The sequence below is a fragment of the Phasianus colchicus genome, chromosome 10 (assembly GCF_987193195.1).
Source record: "Phasianus colchicus chromosome 10, bPhaCol1.hap1.1, whole genome shotgun sequence".
Classification (NCBI taxonomy): domain Eukaryota; kingdom Metazoa; phylum Chordata; class Aves; order Galliformes; family Phasianidae; genus Phasianus; species Phasianus colchicus.
This window is the reverse complement of record NC_143445.1, coordinates 4,492,930-4,507,257: the sequence shown is the minus strand read 5'-3', so window position 1 is coordinate 4,507,257 and position 14,328 is coordinate 4,492,930. Positions and strand designations below refer to the sequence as shown.

At 51.9% G+C, this 14,328-nt stretch overlaps 1 protein-coding gene across 1 annotated transcript; it reads left to right on the top strand.

The window, feature by feature from the left end:
* Positions 1 to 480: 480 nt before the first annotated feature.
* Positions 481 to 13,380, top strand: KY (kyphoscoliosis peptidase). Its single transcript, XM_031596221.2, has 12 exons — positions 481 to 688; positions 1,308 to 1,370; positions 2,033 to 2,095; positions 3,617 to 3,691; positions 3,836 to 3,877; positions 4,216 to 4,266; positions 5,025 to 5,107; positions 6,559 to 6,667; positions 7,747 to 7,864; positions 10,474 to 10,662; positions 11,246 to 11,436; positions 12,178 to 13,380. The coding sequence occupies exons 1-12, from the start codon at positions 523 to 525 to the stop codon at positions 13,080 to 13,082; spliced, it is 2,055 nt and encodes a 684-aa protein (XP_031452081.2). The 5' UTR covers positions 481 to 522; the 3' UTR covers positions 13,083 to 13,380.
* The last annotated feature ends 948 nt before the right edge of the window (positions 13,381 to 14,328 follow it).

Sequence of the window (14,328 nt, the reverse complement as noted above, 5' to 3'; positions counted from 1 at the left end):
TCGATGCCGCTCCCGCTCAGTGCCTCTGCAGCGGGGGTGGTGGGAGGATGATTTGCTCTTTCGGGACAGCCCGTTTGGCAGCAGGCAGCTTCCCCTGCTCGCTCTGCTCTGTGCACCAGGCGTGGTGGAGAGGCTGATCCCCCCACCCCGAAGCGGCTGCCGGTGCACTCTGATTCCAGCGGCTCTTCCCAACCACGCCGGGCTGCAGCTCCTCTCTCCGCAGCGCAGGTTATTATTATTTCTGTCCCTAAGCATCCTTTTAGTTTCCACTTGGGGACAGAATCAGAAGGGAAAGCCTTTTAAGGATTTCTGCCCGCTGGGGAAAGCGAATCCCCCCCAAGCCAAGAGAGCTTGCGAGGGGGATTTGAGTGCAGGCAAGTGCTCAAAGCCGAAAGGGCAGAGCGAGGGGAGGGGGAGCCCAGGGCACGCTCTGAAACCAGAGCCCCCGGCCGAAGCGCGGCTCCTTCCCCCGGGCAGGTCGTTCTCTGCCTCCTGGCCGCGCTCGGCTTTGGCAGAGCACGGATGGTGACCGAGCGGGGCAGCTCGGCGCGGCGGCAGCTCAGCGGTGGCCCTGCCGCGATGGGGACCGTGGAGCTGAAGGACGGTGCCAACGCCGTGGCGATCAACCTGCTGCTCATCGTCCGCCCCGAGCGGAAAGGGCAGAGGGACGGACTGACGGACGGCGCAGGTAAAGCCTCGTCCCAGGGAGGGGAGGGCTGCAGGTGCCGCGCCGGCTGGGGACAAGGAGCTTTGAAGCAGGGCTCGGGCTTTTCCCATTCCACGTGTTGCAAAAAGAAAAGGAAAAAAAAAAACAAACCCTAAACTTTTTTGCAGGAGAGCCGTTTTCTCCTGCACGCTGCTGGTGTGTGCCGCTGTAGGTGACACGCGAGGACCAGGCGTGCACCTCGTCGTGCCCTGTGAACACGAGACAAAGCTGCCGGGTGCGAGGGGTTTGCAGGCTTTGTCCCCACAGGTGGCTGCCCAGAGCCATTTATAGGTCCGGTGCCATCTCCCTGGCTCCCAGCCTTCAAAGGGGGTCTTCCGAAAGGCTGAAGCCGTGTTCTGCAAACGCAGGGAACCCTCCCTGCTGGAGGAAAGGGAGCAAAGGGGAGATTCTGCTCGAAGCCCTCAGGGGAAGGCTGGCTGCTGTGTTGATGCCCGCTGGTTTGGGAATTCGTAGGAGAGAAGGGAACTGCATGGAGAGATCCGATCGCCGTGCTTGTCTGCACATTTATGTGGGAAATAATGCCCAGCTGACACCCTGCTGTGCCAGCACTGCCTGCCAACCTCATATTTGTGTTGTACAGGTCTGAAGGATGATGGAAATGGAAACAGCAGACCGCAGCCACCTCCAAAGAGAGACCTCAGCGGTACGTTGTCTTCATCCTGCGTGTGGGGAAACCCCACTATCAAAAAGCAGCATGCAGTGTCCACCCTCCAGTGTTTGGTGCCCAGCTCTGCAACCCATCCCCTTCCAGCACTCCGTGGGCTTTGCTGGGCACAAGATCCTTGGGTCACTGGGGGGGGAACCCATCCATGCTCTCCTCACATTGCAGCCAAGACATGTGTTGGTGACATTGGTGATGGAGGTGTTGGAAAGGCAGGCAGCACTCTCGATCCCTTGGTACCACAGGGATTAATGAATCCCCCTTTATCATCCACGTTATCATCCCAGTGGGCCACCTTCTCTCCCATGTAGTACAGGGCAGACCTGCAGGGCCCTCAGCTTTCCTAAGAGCCCCACGTTGCCCATATACCCCCAAGGTTTGGGACAGCCTGAAATTTTGGATGCACCCAGTGTGGTGAATGCACATCTGGGGATCTGCCACCCATGAGGGTGTGCAAGCTTCCACGGTCCCTGTTCACATCACCCCCATGCCATCACCTCATCCTGCACCATCGTCTCACTCCATTCCATGTCCCACCCAGCATCACATGCAAGCCCTCATCCACATCCATACTGCTCTGCAGAGCTGACACTGGGCTCTCTGCTCTCCTCATGGCACTGAGCTGTCCTTCTTCCTACAAACAGGCCAGCAAGCCACCAAGGAGCCCCACAAGCAGAAGCAAACTGTTACTTCCTACACTAATGAAGGTAAGTGGCCACCCAAGGGATATGAGTTTTCCAGAGCAGAGATTTGGGGATCTCCTGTTCAAACAGTTTTGTAACAAAACACGCTGGGACAGCCCAAAACTAGTAAAAAATGCCCTACAGTGATCCCACAGGAACTCAGAAAGTCCTTAGGTCCTTCCAGTCCCAAGCACTGGGGCACAGCAATACCTCCAAATGCTTCTTTTGGTCTTCTGAGGACTGTTAAGTTGTCCCCACGGCAGCTACAGCAAGCAGACAAATGTCCATGAGTCCCATACCGCAGACACAAAGTTAGGTGGCACGCAGGGACATTGGCAACAGGGCCACCAGTGCCCTGCATCCTCTCAGGGTGGGTCAGCATTGCCATCACCCCCAGGGGCAAGGAGGGTGCAGGGCAAGGAGCCGTCCCAAGCAGAGCAGGGCCAGCTGCACCCCAGAGAAGTCATTGGGCCACAGGATTAGCTTTTATCATTTTTTTAATGCCAAACTTACTGGAAGGAGGCATCCCACAATGCTAAATTTGTTTCTTGGAAAAAAAAAAAAATTAAAAATCTAATTAAAAAAAAAATAATGAGAGAGGGGAAGATATTGGCAAGTAAAACGCCCACAAAACCCAAAGATAAAAATAATCTTGAGAAATAAAAAAGCACCCCTTCAGATATAAAAACCCCAAGGAAATCATGGTATGTGCCCAAAGGCATGCCACTGAGAAGCAACTGCATAAGGAGGGCTGAACCCCACTTACATGCTTGCCCCAGAGCACAGCTTCTTTCAGACAGCCTGGGCAACTCCTGTAAGACTTTCTGACTTGTTCCTTCCAGTTCTACCTTATGGCCAGAGCAGAGCTTTGAGCACAGAGCCCCCATCTCCAGCGAAGCAGTTGGGAGCATCCCAGTGTGCAGAGCACCGTGCTCCCAGCCACTGCTGCCCCTCACAGGCAGAGGCCTTTGCCAAAGGCTCTCATATCCCAAGCCAAGTCATTTCCATAGCTTTGAGCCTTTTTATGTGTTATTCCGAGAAAAATCAATGAAAGCCATTGATTCTCTGTTTACCGTATCTCCATCAAGGACTACTTAATAGGGCAATAAACCTCTTCTTCAAGCTGCCACATGATCCTCACTGAGGACTTCTGCTTTATCACCTGTTACACTATAACAGACTGCCTTCTTTTTTTTTTTTTTTTAATGAGAACTGGGAAAATTTAAATTTTTTTTTTTGAGATCTACATTAGGAGTGACCCTGGGCTTTCTTATGGTACGGTTTATTTGTTCTGCCAGGAAAGCAGAGGGCTCTGGTCCCTTCACAGGGCCAGAGGTGCTGCCCGTTTTGCTGAAGCTGAGCCATTTCAATTGGACTTGATGACCTTGAAGGTCCTCCCCAACCCCGATGACCCCATGATTCTAGATTTGGGCAAACATGACCTGGGCTTGGCACAGGGACCCCTTGGCTTGATACCACTCACCTTCCCGTTCTCTTGCTGATTAGAGCTCCTTTTCCCAGTGTGTTTGTCACCATTTCTTTCAGGAACCCACGTGACAGTGGAGATCCATCCCAAGGGCACCTCCCCGCAGTTCTTCAAGAAGCTCTCCTTTGGGAAAGGTACGTTCCTGGCTGGGGAACCACCACGGCCATGGCAGAGGGGACATCCTTCCCTCTGAGCCAAGGAAACACTGCACCCCTATGCCGGGTGTCGACTGCCACAACCTCACAGTGGCTTCAAAAATTGTGTCGGTGTCATTGCAGGTCCCCGGAGATTGCCCAGCCTGAGAGGCCAGGACAACAAAGGTGAGGCTGCCTGCCAGCACACAGCCCCGTGCTGGGGGGTTGGCTCTGGAAGGAACCCAATCCCACCTCCCTCGCTGGGGCTGTCAACTCAAAGATCTGGAGATGCCACCGGCCCCTGGGCCAAGTGCTGACCATTCCACCTGTGCATCCTTCAGGCCACCAGTGGTTTGGCCAGCATCTGATGTCCCCAGCCTTAGGGCTGCAATGGGAGACATCCAGCAGCCAAGGAGCGCAGAGCACAGGGATAGCCTGAGGACTCAGAATTCATCTATTTCTCTTTGTTCTTCTTCTCTTGCCAAGAACTGCTCAGCTTACACTTTTTTTGTGTTGTTTTCCAGCTTTTGAAAGGACCGAAGCCCCAAGGCCACCCAGCGCAAAAGACCTGCATGGTAACTATTGCTGCACCCCCTCCCATGCTGGCCCCCCATAGAATCATTTGAGTGGGAAGGAACCCTTAAAGGCCATCTAGCCCAATTCCCCTGCAATGAACAGGGGCACCTACAGCTCCATCAGGTTCTCAGAGCCCCATCCAGCCTGACCTTGGGTGTCTAACAAGGATAGGACATCCACCACATCTCTGGGCAACCTGTGCCAGTGCCAGGTAGGACTCCCATCATTCCTAAAAGCTCCCACAGGGCACAAAGCAGTGATCTGATTTGCACTACCATGACCACATCCACCTTTCCAGTCCTCCATACATCCATAGTGGCTTTGGGAACATCACACATTGGAGATGTTCTCACAGCTCCATGCCCTGATGCCAATGTTGCAGCCAGGATCCGTGCTCACATCCCAGCTGCCCAGCTAACATGCTGAGCTATTCCAGACCTCACATCTGCACTAAGCTTTTGCAGCTATAACCAGACAAAGATGAAAAACTGATCAACAATCTTAAGAAAATATCCAGTTCCCAAAAGGCGATAAGTAATTTTCGGAGCATTACGTAGCAGGAACCTTCAAACACGTAAATCTGCTTTCTCTCTCCTATGGTCAGCCTAATAGCCCTTTGCAGGGAAAGCTGAGATAAACAAAGCTCTGCCTGCACGGGTGCCCTCACGCTCGCTGTCCCTGAGCACCCACTGCTGACATCCCCTCAGGCAGGAGCAGCCCTTCCTTCCCCAGACAATGACCGCTTATTTCTTCCCAGTGTATCCATGGGACAAATCCTCTTTGAAATCCCTGGCAGTGGATCTACAGAAATTTGAGAAGCTGGATGCCTATGCATTAAAAGTAAGTCTCACTTGTGCCTCCGTTCCTCTTCCCTGCACACATCAGCAGCAGACACCCCTCTTTGGGAGGGAACCTGTGACCAAAAATACATCTTGCTCAAAACGTGGAATTAGAGCTTTGTATTTCTATATTTAATGAAGCTCAAGCCACAGCAGTGTGTATGCTGGCAGGTGGGCTTTCAGCAGCTTTAACAGGACTGGGATAAGGAAGGCAGGGGATCCACTGCAGTGCTTTTTCATGCCAGTCTCACAATCACAGAATGGCCAGGGTTGGAAGGGACCTCAAGGATCATGAATCTCCAACCCCCCTGACACATGCAGGGCCACCAACCATCCCACCTAATGCTAGACCAGGCTGCCCAGGGCCCCATCCAACCTGGCCTTCAACACCTCCAGGGACGGGGCATCCACAGCCTCTCTGGGCAGCTGTTCCAGCACCTCACCACTCTCTCTGTAAAGAATTTCCCCCCGACTTCCAACCTAAATCTCCCTTCCCTCAGCTTAAAACCATTTCCCCTTGTCCTGCACTTATCTACCCTTTCCAAGAGTTGATTCCCCTCCTGCTGTAGGCTCCCTTTAGGTACTGAAAGGCTGCAATGATTCACCCCGCAGCCTTCTTTTCTCCAGGCTGAACAAGCCCAGCTCCCTCAGCCTGTCCTCATAGGGGACGTGCTCCAGTCCCCTGATCATCTTCGTGGCCCTCCTCTGGACCCTCTCCAACAGCTCCCTGTCTTTCTTGTACTGGGGGCTCCACACTTGGACGCAGTACTCCAGATGGGGCCTCACAAGAGCAGAGTAGAGGGGAACAATCACCTCCCTGTCCCTGCTGGCCACCCTCTGCTGATGGAGCCCAGGATCCCATTTTCCTTCCGAGCCGCAAGGGCACACTGCTGGCTCATGTTAAGCTTTTCATCCATCACGACCCCCAGGTCCTTCTCCACAGGGCTGCTCTCGAGGACCGCTCCTTCCAGTCTGTAGGGATGCCTGGCATTCCTCCGGCCCAAGTGCAAAACTCTGCACTTTGCCGTGTTGAACCTCATCACGTTCACCCGGGCCCACCTTTCTAGCCTCTCGAGGTCCCTCTGAATGGCATCCTTTCCTTCAACTGTGTCGACTGCACCACTCAGCTCGGTGTCGTCAGCAAACTTGCTGAGGGTGCACTCGATTCCGTCATCGATGTCATTGATAAAGATGTTACAGAGCACCGGTCCCAAGACAGACCCCTGGGGGACGCCGCTCCTTACCGGCCTCCACCTGGACATGGAGCCATTGATGGCCACCCTCTGTCTGCGGCCTTTCAACCAGTTTCTTGTCCATCGAGTGGCCCACCCATCAAATCCACATCCCGCCAGTTTGGAGATAGGATGTGGTGGGGGACCATGTCAAAGGCCTCGCTCAAGTCCAGGTAAATGACATTGGTCACCTTTCCCTTGTTGCTTCCTCTTCCACCAGGTGAACACCAAGAGCAGCGTAGAGGAGCTCGTCCAAATCCTGCTTAAACAAGCCCGGACTGACCTGGAGAAAGTCCGTGTCATATGGATGTGGATATGCCACCACATAGGTAGGCTGGGGTCTTCCACTGAGAAGATAACACTGCTGCTGCTGCTCCCATTTCGCAACTGTTGTAATTTACTCTGCATTTTGTGGGTGGCTTCACACAAGAGCAGGTGGTTGGTGGAAGGAAGTGCTCATGGCACTGAGCTATTGGAGTTTAGGAAGCATCTAGACAGCACTCTCACACACAGGATCTGATTTTGGGTGGTGCTGCATGGGGTCAGGGGTTGGACTCAGTGATCCTTATGGGTCCCTTCCACCTCAGGATAGTCTGTGATTTACCCAGAAATGCACCCAGAGTTTATTCCACCACCTCTGCTTCCACACTCCCCATCCTAGCACTTCCAGGCCCCGCAAGGTTTGTGTGCACGTGATTTCTTTCTATCTGATGGCTCTGCCACCCCTACACAATTTACTGAAGGATGCAACCACAGCAGTCCCACCAGCAAAGCAGCTGGAGCACAAAGACAGGCTGCCAGGCACCAGAAGTCACTTGTCACATCCAGAGCCCTTCTGCCCCTCCAGAAGCTTTGTCCTCACTACTACCCTGAATCCAGCTTCCAGCAGGTTCCTAATGGTGTTCCTCTGACGGACACATCAGAGCAGGACCTCAGAGAGGCCAGCTTTCATAAAACCTGTTTGGTTGCTGTTTCTGCCAATATCAATACCCTTCTGACCCCATGGGAACTGCCATCATGAGTCTCCCTTGCTTCTTCCTCCCAAACCCCAAAACAAGCAACACTGGAGTTTCAGGAGTAACCAAGGTGTAAAGAGAAGGAAGGAAGAAGAAGGGAAACCTCTCCCATCCAGAGAGAGTGCTGGTGGCCAACTGGATTTGCAGGTTGCTTGCATTTTGCAAGAGCAGTGAGGCACTGGCACAACTGCCCAGGGAGGTGGTGGGGTCACCATCCCTGGAGGTATTCAGAGCCATGGGGATGTGGCACTGAGGGACGTGAGCAGTGGCATGGTGGGGTGGGCTGGGGTTGGACTCACCCTGGTTGTGCTCACAGAGATGGAAGCAGTACCAGCACTGCCCCACGCTGCCTGGGGCCTTGGGATGAACTTTGGCTGTCTTCCTTCCCGCAGAGTACGACGTAGTGGGCTTCCATAACAAAAGCCTGAGGCTGTGTGAACCCATGGATGTGCTGAGGACGGGGAAGAGCGTCTGTGAGGGATACGCTGGGCTCTTCCAGCAAATGTGCAGGTAAATTAAGCTCAGGAGCATTCAATGCCAAGGAGGGTTAACATCTGTTGTCATCTCTGTGCCTATTCTGTCTGCCTTTGCATTGACTGATGTGACTTTAAGCAGGATGCAGAACTTCAGCTTTCAAACCATGCTGTGGAAAAGCAGCAAGTCCTGGAAAGGTCAATTTGGCTCCCTCCCTACTCCCTCCCCAGCATAATTTGCTTTGTGCCATCTGCTGAGCTTCGCATCGCATTAACATAATGGCAGATGAAAACACGGAGATAATTCGGTTAGCAGAGCCTGGGTTTTTCCTTCGAGTGTCTGCAATTGAAGGTTAAAAGCATGGCAGGACTCAAACCCAAAGGAAGGAGCTGCCTGCAGCACGCTGCTGGGGCAGAGGCAGGTTGAAGCCCAGCAGGAGCTTCCCCAGCCCTCCTGCCAAAACCCAGGTCCCCACTGCCCCACGCTGCTCCCAGCTACCACCCATTGACCATCAGTCATCATCAAGCAACATTGGCTTTCCACACCATCCCAGAAAAATTTGGAAGGTTTTCACCATCAAATTAACAAAATCTAACAGGAAAAGGACAGGTTTTAAAACAGACAGTACCATGCCAAATGCTAACGATACTAACATGGTAGATACTTCCAACCAATATCCCATGACATCTGATCTTGCTTTTTGAAGAGTAAAATAAAGAAATAGGATGACAAAGTATGAATTTATAACCACATCTTATGAACCAGTTATTAGCAGTTAGAAGCGGGGGAAATTATCATGTTCATTAAAAAGCATATGCTTAGTTCATTAAAAACAATCCTTCCGAGGAGCTCTCTTCCTATTTAAAGGCTACATTGGTGCACCCCGCATCTCTCCATTCCAGCTTGGGTAGCAATTCTGGGAGGCAGGATGGCTCCCATTGCCCAGTCTATCATGTCTGTCAATGAGCTAAATACTCAGCTCCTTCCCTGAGAAACCACAACCAAAGCCATCTCCTTCTCGCAAGGCAACCCCCTCATTCTCTCTTCTCGTGGGTGAACCCTCCAAGTCTGGAGGAGCCAGACTTGCTTCTTTTTCCAGATGAAATCATCAAAGTCAGCCTGAAATCAAAGGGAAGCAGCTGCCACTGAACTCAAGTGACGCCCGTAGCAAGATCCGGATTGTTTCCTACTCCTTCTGAAGCAGAAAAACAACTCACCACCTTGGTGCACCAAAACACTTAACCACCTTGGTACACCAAGCAGATGTTGCCAACTGCTTCTCAGCTCATCTCTTCCAGTTCCAGATCCTTGCATCTCAGTCATTTTCTACCATCACATTGCCAAGTCAAGCAGGAGATCCTCCATCTTTCCCCTGCGTGGTGAATTTATCTGTGTAAGGTTCTACACAAGAGGTGAGATGTGATCCCACACTGTTCTCACCAAGGCCATTCAGTTCCCACAAGATGCTGTAGCCTGCTTTTGGCCTGTTTAGTATCAGAGACGTGCTGATTTTCCACCTGGGAGCTCTGAACACACCCGAGCACAACTCCTGCAGTGCCATTTCTTGTGCTTATGTGTGAGCACAGGGCAGGATTCCTCCCCACAGTGTTCTGCCTGCACACCCCAGCTAACAAGAGGTCTGGACAGCCCAAGGAGCATTTGGTGCTGCTCCCCAGTCCATCAGCAGCACACTGGTGATGCCCCATCCCTGGGGGTGCTCAGGGCTAGGCTGGATGGTGCCCTGGGCAGCCTGAGCTGGTGGGGGCAACCAGCCCACACCTGGGGTTGGGACTGGGTGGGCTGTAGGGTCCCTTCCAACACAACCATTGTGTGATGCTATGAAGCTGGTGGGGCCATTCCTCTTAAAGCAGCATCAGCTCTACAAAAAAAGTGCCCTTCCATGAGCACCACCAAACTGCCAGCGGCCAGCCAGTGCCACAGTTATCAGGCCTGGCTTCTTTACAACCATGCTAATTATCTTCCCCATAAATGCCACTGTTCCTCTCCCTGAATTCAGCCTGCATTATGCAGCACACACAGTTTGTCACTGAAGGTAGCTGCTCCAGCAAACATGCTTCTCAATGAAGGAGAAAAATGTCACTACCGTCCTACACAAAAGACAATCCTCGAAGTGTGGCAAGTTGAGATTAATGCTGAAATGCGATGCTAACATTAGAGTCAAAGCAGAGAGCTCATTAACACATTGCTTATTTAAATCCTATTTACACTTCAACAAGTATTCATTATATTTATATATATAAAGGGAAACGTGTATTCGTCTGTAGCTTGGGCAAGCACAAGGCCACACGGTAAGGAAATGCAATCAGATCCCACAGCACTGCGAGGTCTGAAGCTGAACCTGCTGCCAAGCACTGGGCCTCCTGCTCCAGAGAGAGCACAAGCACGAGCAAACACACTTTTAATTTATAATTACGTAGGCTAATTGTGGAGAGCATCAAAGGGATTCCGCTGCAGAACAAGGCAGAGAGCAGCGTGGCACTCTGTCTTTGTCCTCCTCCACCAGCCATTCTGAACTCATGGTGCAACAGGCAGAGGGGCAACTTTCCAAAGCAGGCGTCCTGTGGGATGCTCCCCTGTGCCTATGCAAAGGCTGAAAGAAAAGCAAAATCCTTGTTCCCTTTCAGCGTTGCAGGGATCCAGTGCATGAAGCTGTCGGGGTACTCCAAGGGCTACGGGTACAAGATTGGGCAGACCTTCCAGGGGAATTCTGACCATGCCTGGAATGCCGTCTACCTCGATGGGAGGTGGCACCTCCTGGACAGCACCTGGGGAAGCGGCACTGTGGACGATACCTCAACCAAGTTCACCTTCAGGTAAGGAAATATTCACTGTCTAAGCACAAAGGCCTACCAGAAAGGTGAACAAACAGGCATGGGAAAACCAGTGGTAAATTTCACGTGGCACTGCAAGAGCTGAAGCCCTGAGGAAGGCACTTGGGCTGCTCATGCAGGGGATGGAGCACGTTTCTAAGCAGGCAGAAGCTCAGCAGCTTCTAGAGGTGCTCTGCTGTTCTTTGTTTCCATTTTTTGTGCTTTGCCTACGTTTAAGCAAAGCAACAAGGTGCTGGATTCCTGACTTTCAGCTGCCCCAGCAAGTGCCTCACTTTCCAATGCCAAGAAGGGCCTTCCTCCTTCCTTGGGAGCCTATCATCACAGGGACAGCCAAACGCCTTGGTTTTATCCAGAAGCATTTTGCCTTGGAGATGCCATTTTCCAGCACTTTGCCTTGGAGATGGGAGGCTCCGGTCCCTTCTCTCCTTGGAGATCTTCAAACCCACAGCCCTCAGCAGCCCAAAACGCTCCGACTTCCTCCCACAAAACCACCACCACAGCACGGCGGAAGAAATAACTGCTTATCATTACTCATTTTCCTTTCATCTCTTCCTCCTCCTTCCAGATACAACGAGTTTTACTTTCTGACTCACCCGGCTCTCTTCGTGAACAATCACTTCCCAGATAACAGCAACTGGCAGCTCCTCAAACCAACGCTGACGCTGAAGCAGTTTGAGAGCAACCTGCAGCACAACAGCGACTTCTACAAGCTGGGGCTGCTGGATGCACACCCACAGACAGCCCTCATCCAGACAGGTAACCCCCTTGTCAGTACCCACAGTGCAAGATTAGAAGCGTTGCTGTTCATCTATTAGTAAATATCACCTGACAATGAGATTAAAGCCTTTTGCTGGGTTCCAAAAGTTTGATTTACAGAACAGTGCATAGCAAGGCTCTTCTTTATGTCATACTCAGCACCTTGAGTGCACCCTGCAGCTCTGACAGGCAGGGAACCCTAAATTTGGGCTCACCCTCCCCAACTCCTTAGAAGGCTGCAGGAATTGAGCTGGATAGCTGTTTGCCATGAATGCAAAGAACACAGAGTTAAAACTGAAAGACAACAGCACTGAAGGGTTTCATGTCCTCCAGCGTGCTGTGAACAGGTTCATAGGGTAGCAGAGGATCTCATGTCTGTGTGCCTTTCTTCTTGGGGCAGCTGCTGGGCTGAAATCAGCCTGAGCCCATCAAAGTGAGCCCTCTTCGAGCGCGCAGGCTGCTGGCACTTGTACTGCACACAGGCTTTCATATTCCACAGGGACACACTTTCAGTTTATATTCTACAGGAGCACAACTCCATTTCAGTTTATGTTCTACAGGATCAATGCAGGTTTGCAAGCCAAGGCCACTTGGACCTTGTTCTTTCTGAGGGGCACTGATTTCTGCAGACAGCTGCAGCTCTGTAGGGCAGTGGCAGTCAGTTGGGGTAGGTTCATTTTCCATATGTACAAAAAGTGCACTAAAACTCCAACATGGTTTCTTTTCTTACGCATTTCACAGAAAATGGAACAGCCACCATATCAGTGGAGTGCCGCCCTTCCACGTTATTCACCTTTAAGCTGGAGGGAACAGACGAACACGGCTTGCTGACCTTGCGGAAGCAGGGGATGAAGCTGGAGATCTACCCCCAGAAGACGGGACGTCAGGAGCTGCAGATCTTTGCCAGACCCTCCAAATCCACAGAAGACGTCTACACCTGCGTGCTGGAGTACATCGTGGAGTGCAAGTCCGTGGACAAGAGCAGGCGCTTCCCAAAGGATCTGCACCAGCCCGTGGGGCCCAGCTGGTTCACGGAGAAACAGGGCTTCCTGCGGCCCTCGCACCCCGACCCCATCATTCACACCAACGACGGGCGCTGCTCCCTCACCTTCACCATGGGGAAGGACATCAGCATCCTGGCCTCGCTGCACGCCGACAGCAGCAGCCTGAGCGAGGAGATGAGCAGGCAGCACATCATGCAAATCCACCGCGGCAACCAAGTGGAGTTTAAGGTCCACCTGCCCCACGCGGGGAGCTTTGTTCTGAAGTTTTTCACCAAGAAGAAGTCAGATCCCGGCAGTTACACCTTCGTCTTCAACTACCTCATCACCTGCCTGAACACCGAGGTGAAGTGGCCCGCCTTCCCACTGAGGTACAGCAAATGGGCAGAGAGCTACGAACTGCTGGAGCCGCTCTCCAGGCTGCTGCCGGCCAACCGCAACGTGCAGTTCAAGCTCAAAATGCAGGGCATATCCAAGGTGCTGGTGCAGGCGGGGGACACCTACACACTGACCCTGAGCAGAGACGGCTTCTGGGAGGGAACCTGCAACACCGCGGGGTGCACGGAGCTCTTCGTCATGGTGCACGAGAACGCCAACCACGGCTACTACTCACATATCCTCAAGTACGACGTTGAGACGCAGTAACGCCTCCTCTTCGTTCCCCGACTCTCCTGCACCACCACCCAACGCACCCCAACCCAATACAGCTGTAGGAGATCGTTTGTTCTCCCAAGCAAAGTTGTTCCTTTGGCGTCCTCCTGCAAGACCAAGGGCTCAGAGGAGCACAGAGACAGAAAATCCCATTACAAAGGGATCAACCCCCCCCTCCACCCGAGTTTCAGTAGCACTGCCCAGGCAACGCTTTGGAGAAACCAATGGCCAACTGGCCTTGGGCCTTCAGCAGCGACGGCTGCTTTCTAAACTACGGACCATAAGAGAAGTCTTATTATGACTACTTAGAGTAGCACCCTCTGGTTCTGAGCAGCACTACAGGATACGGGGAATTTCAGGTTATTTAAACCAGGTTTCTTTAGACATCCCAGGAGAGAGAAGTGTTGGGAAGGAGATATAAAGCGACGTTTTCTTGTGCACTTCATTGTCTTACGCATTTTAGTGATACTGCGAAATGACTTCCTACACCGAATCTTAAATTCAATAAACAAAATAATTTTTACCTTTTTATATTAGAGTATTTGAATTGTAAGCACTTTTTTTTTTTTTTCTCCTGTAATATTAGCACTGTAATTGTATCTCAAGCATAGAGGTGTTTGTTTTAAATACAGCAGAATGGAGAATAAAGCTCTTGATAATCTTTCCTTCCTCCTATTTGCCTGTGCAGAACTGCTGAGCTCAGGGGGCTGTGTGAGGCTGAGCAATGGTATATCACCACGTATAGCACATCCTATAACCTCCCCCTGGAGAACCATAGTGCATACAGCTGGCTGATACTGGAGCTCACCAACACACCCTGTAAGACCAGCATCTTCATACACCTCTGATGTTAGCGTGACCTGACGGACATTGTGTTTGCTCTTGGATTTACAATAAATCTGTTCTGGTTTTGCATTCTGTTTCGTTGATCAGATGATACAAACTCCTCCTCACAGAGATGCAGCATTCTGCACGTAAAACTTGTGGGTTATCCCAGTACTTCCCCCATCCCCACCAACCAGGTGAGAGTTTTTCATACTTTGAGACAAGGAAGCTCCATACATAGACATAGAACCATAGAGTCATTAAGGTTGGAAAAGACCCCTCAGATCCTCAAATCCAATCCCAGCCCACCCCACCATGCCTACATCCCTCAGTGCCACATCTCCACAGCTCTGAACACCTCCAGGTGACTGCCTCACCTCCCAGTACAGCCGTGCAGTGCCTCACTGCTCTTTCT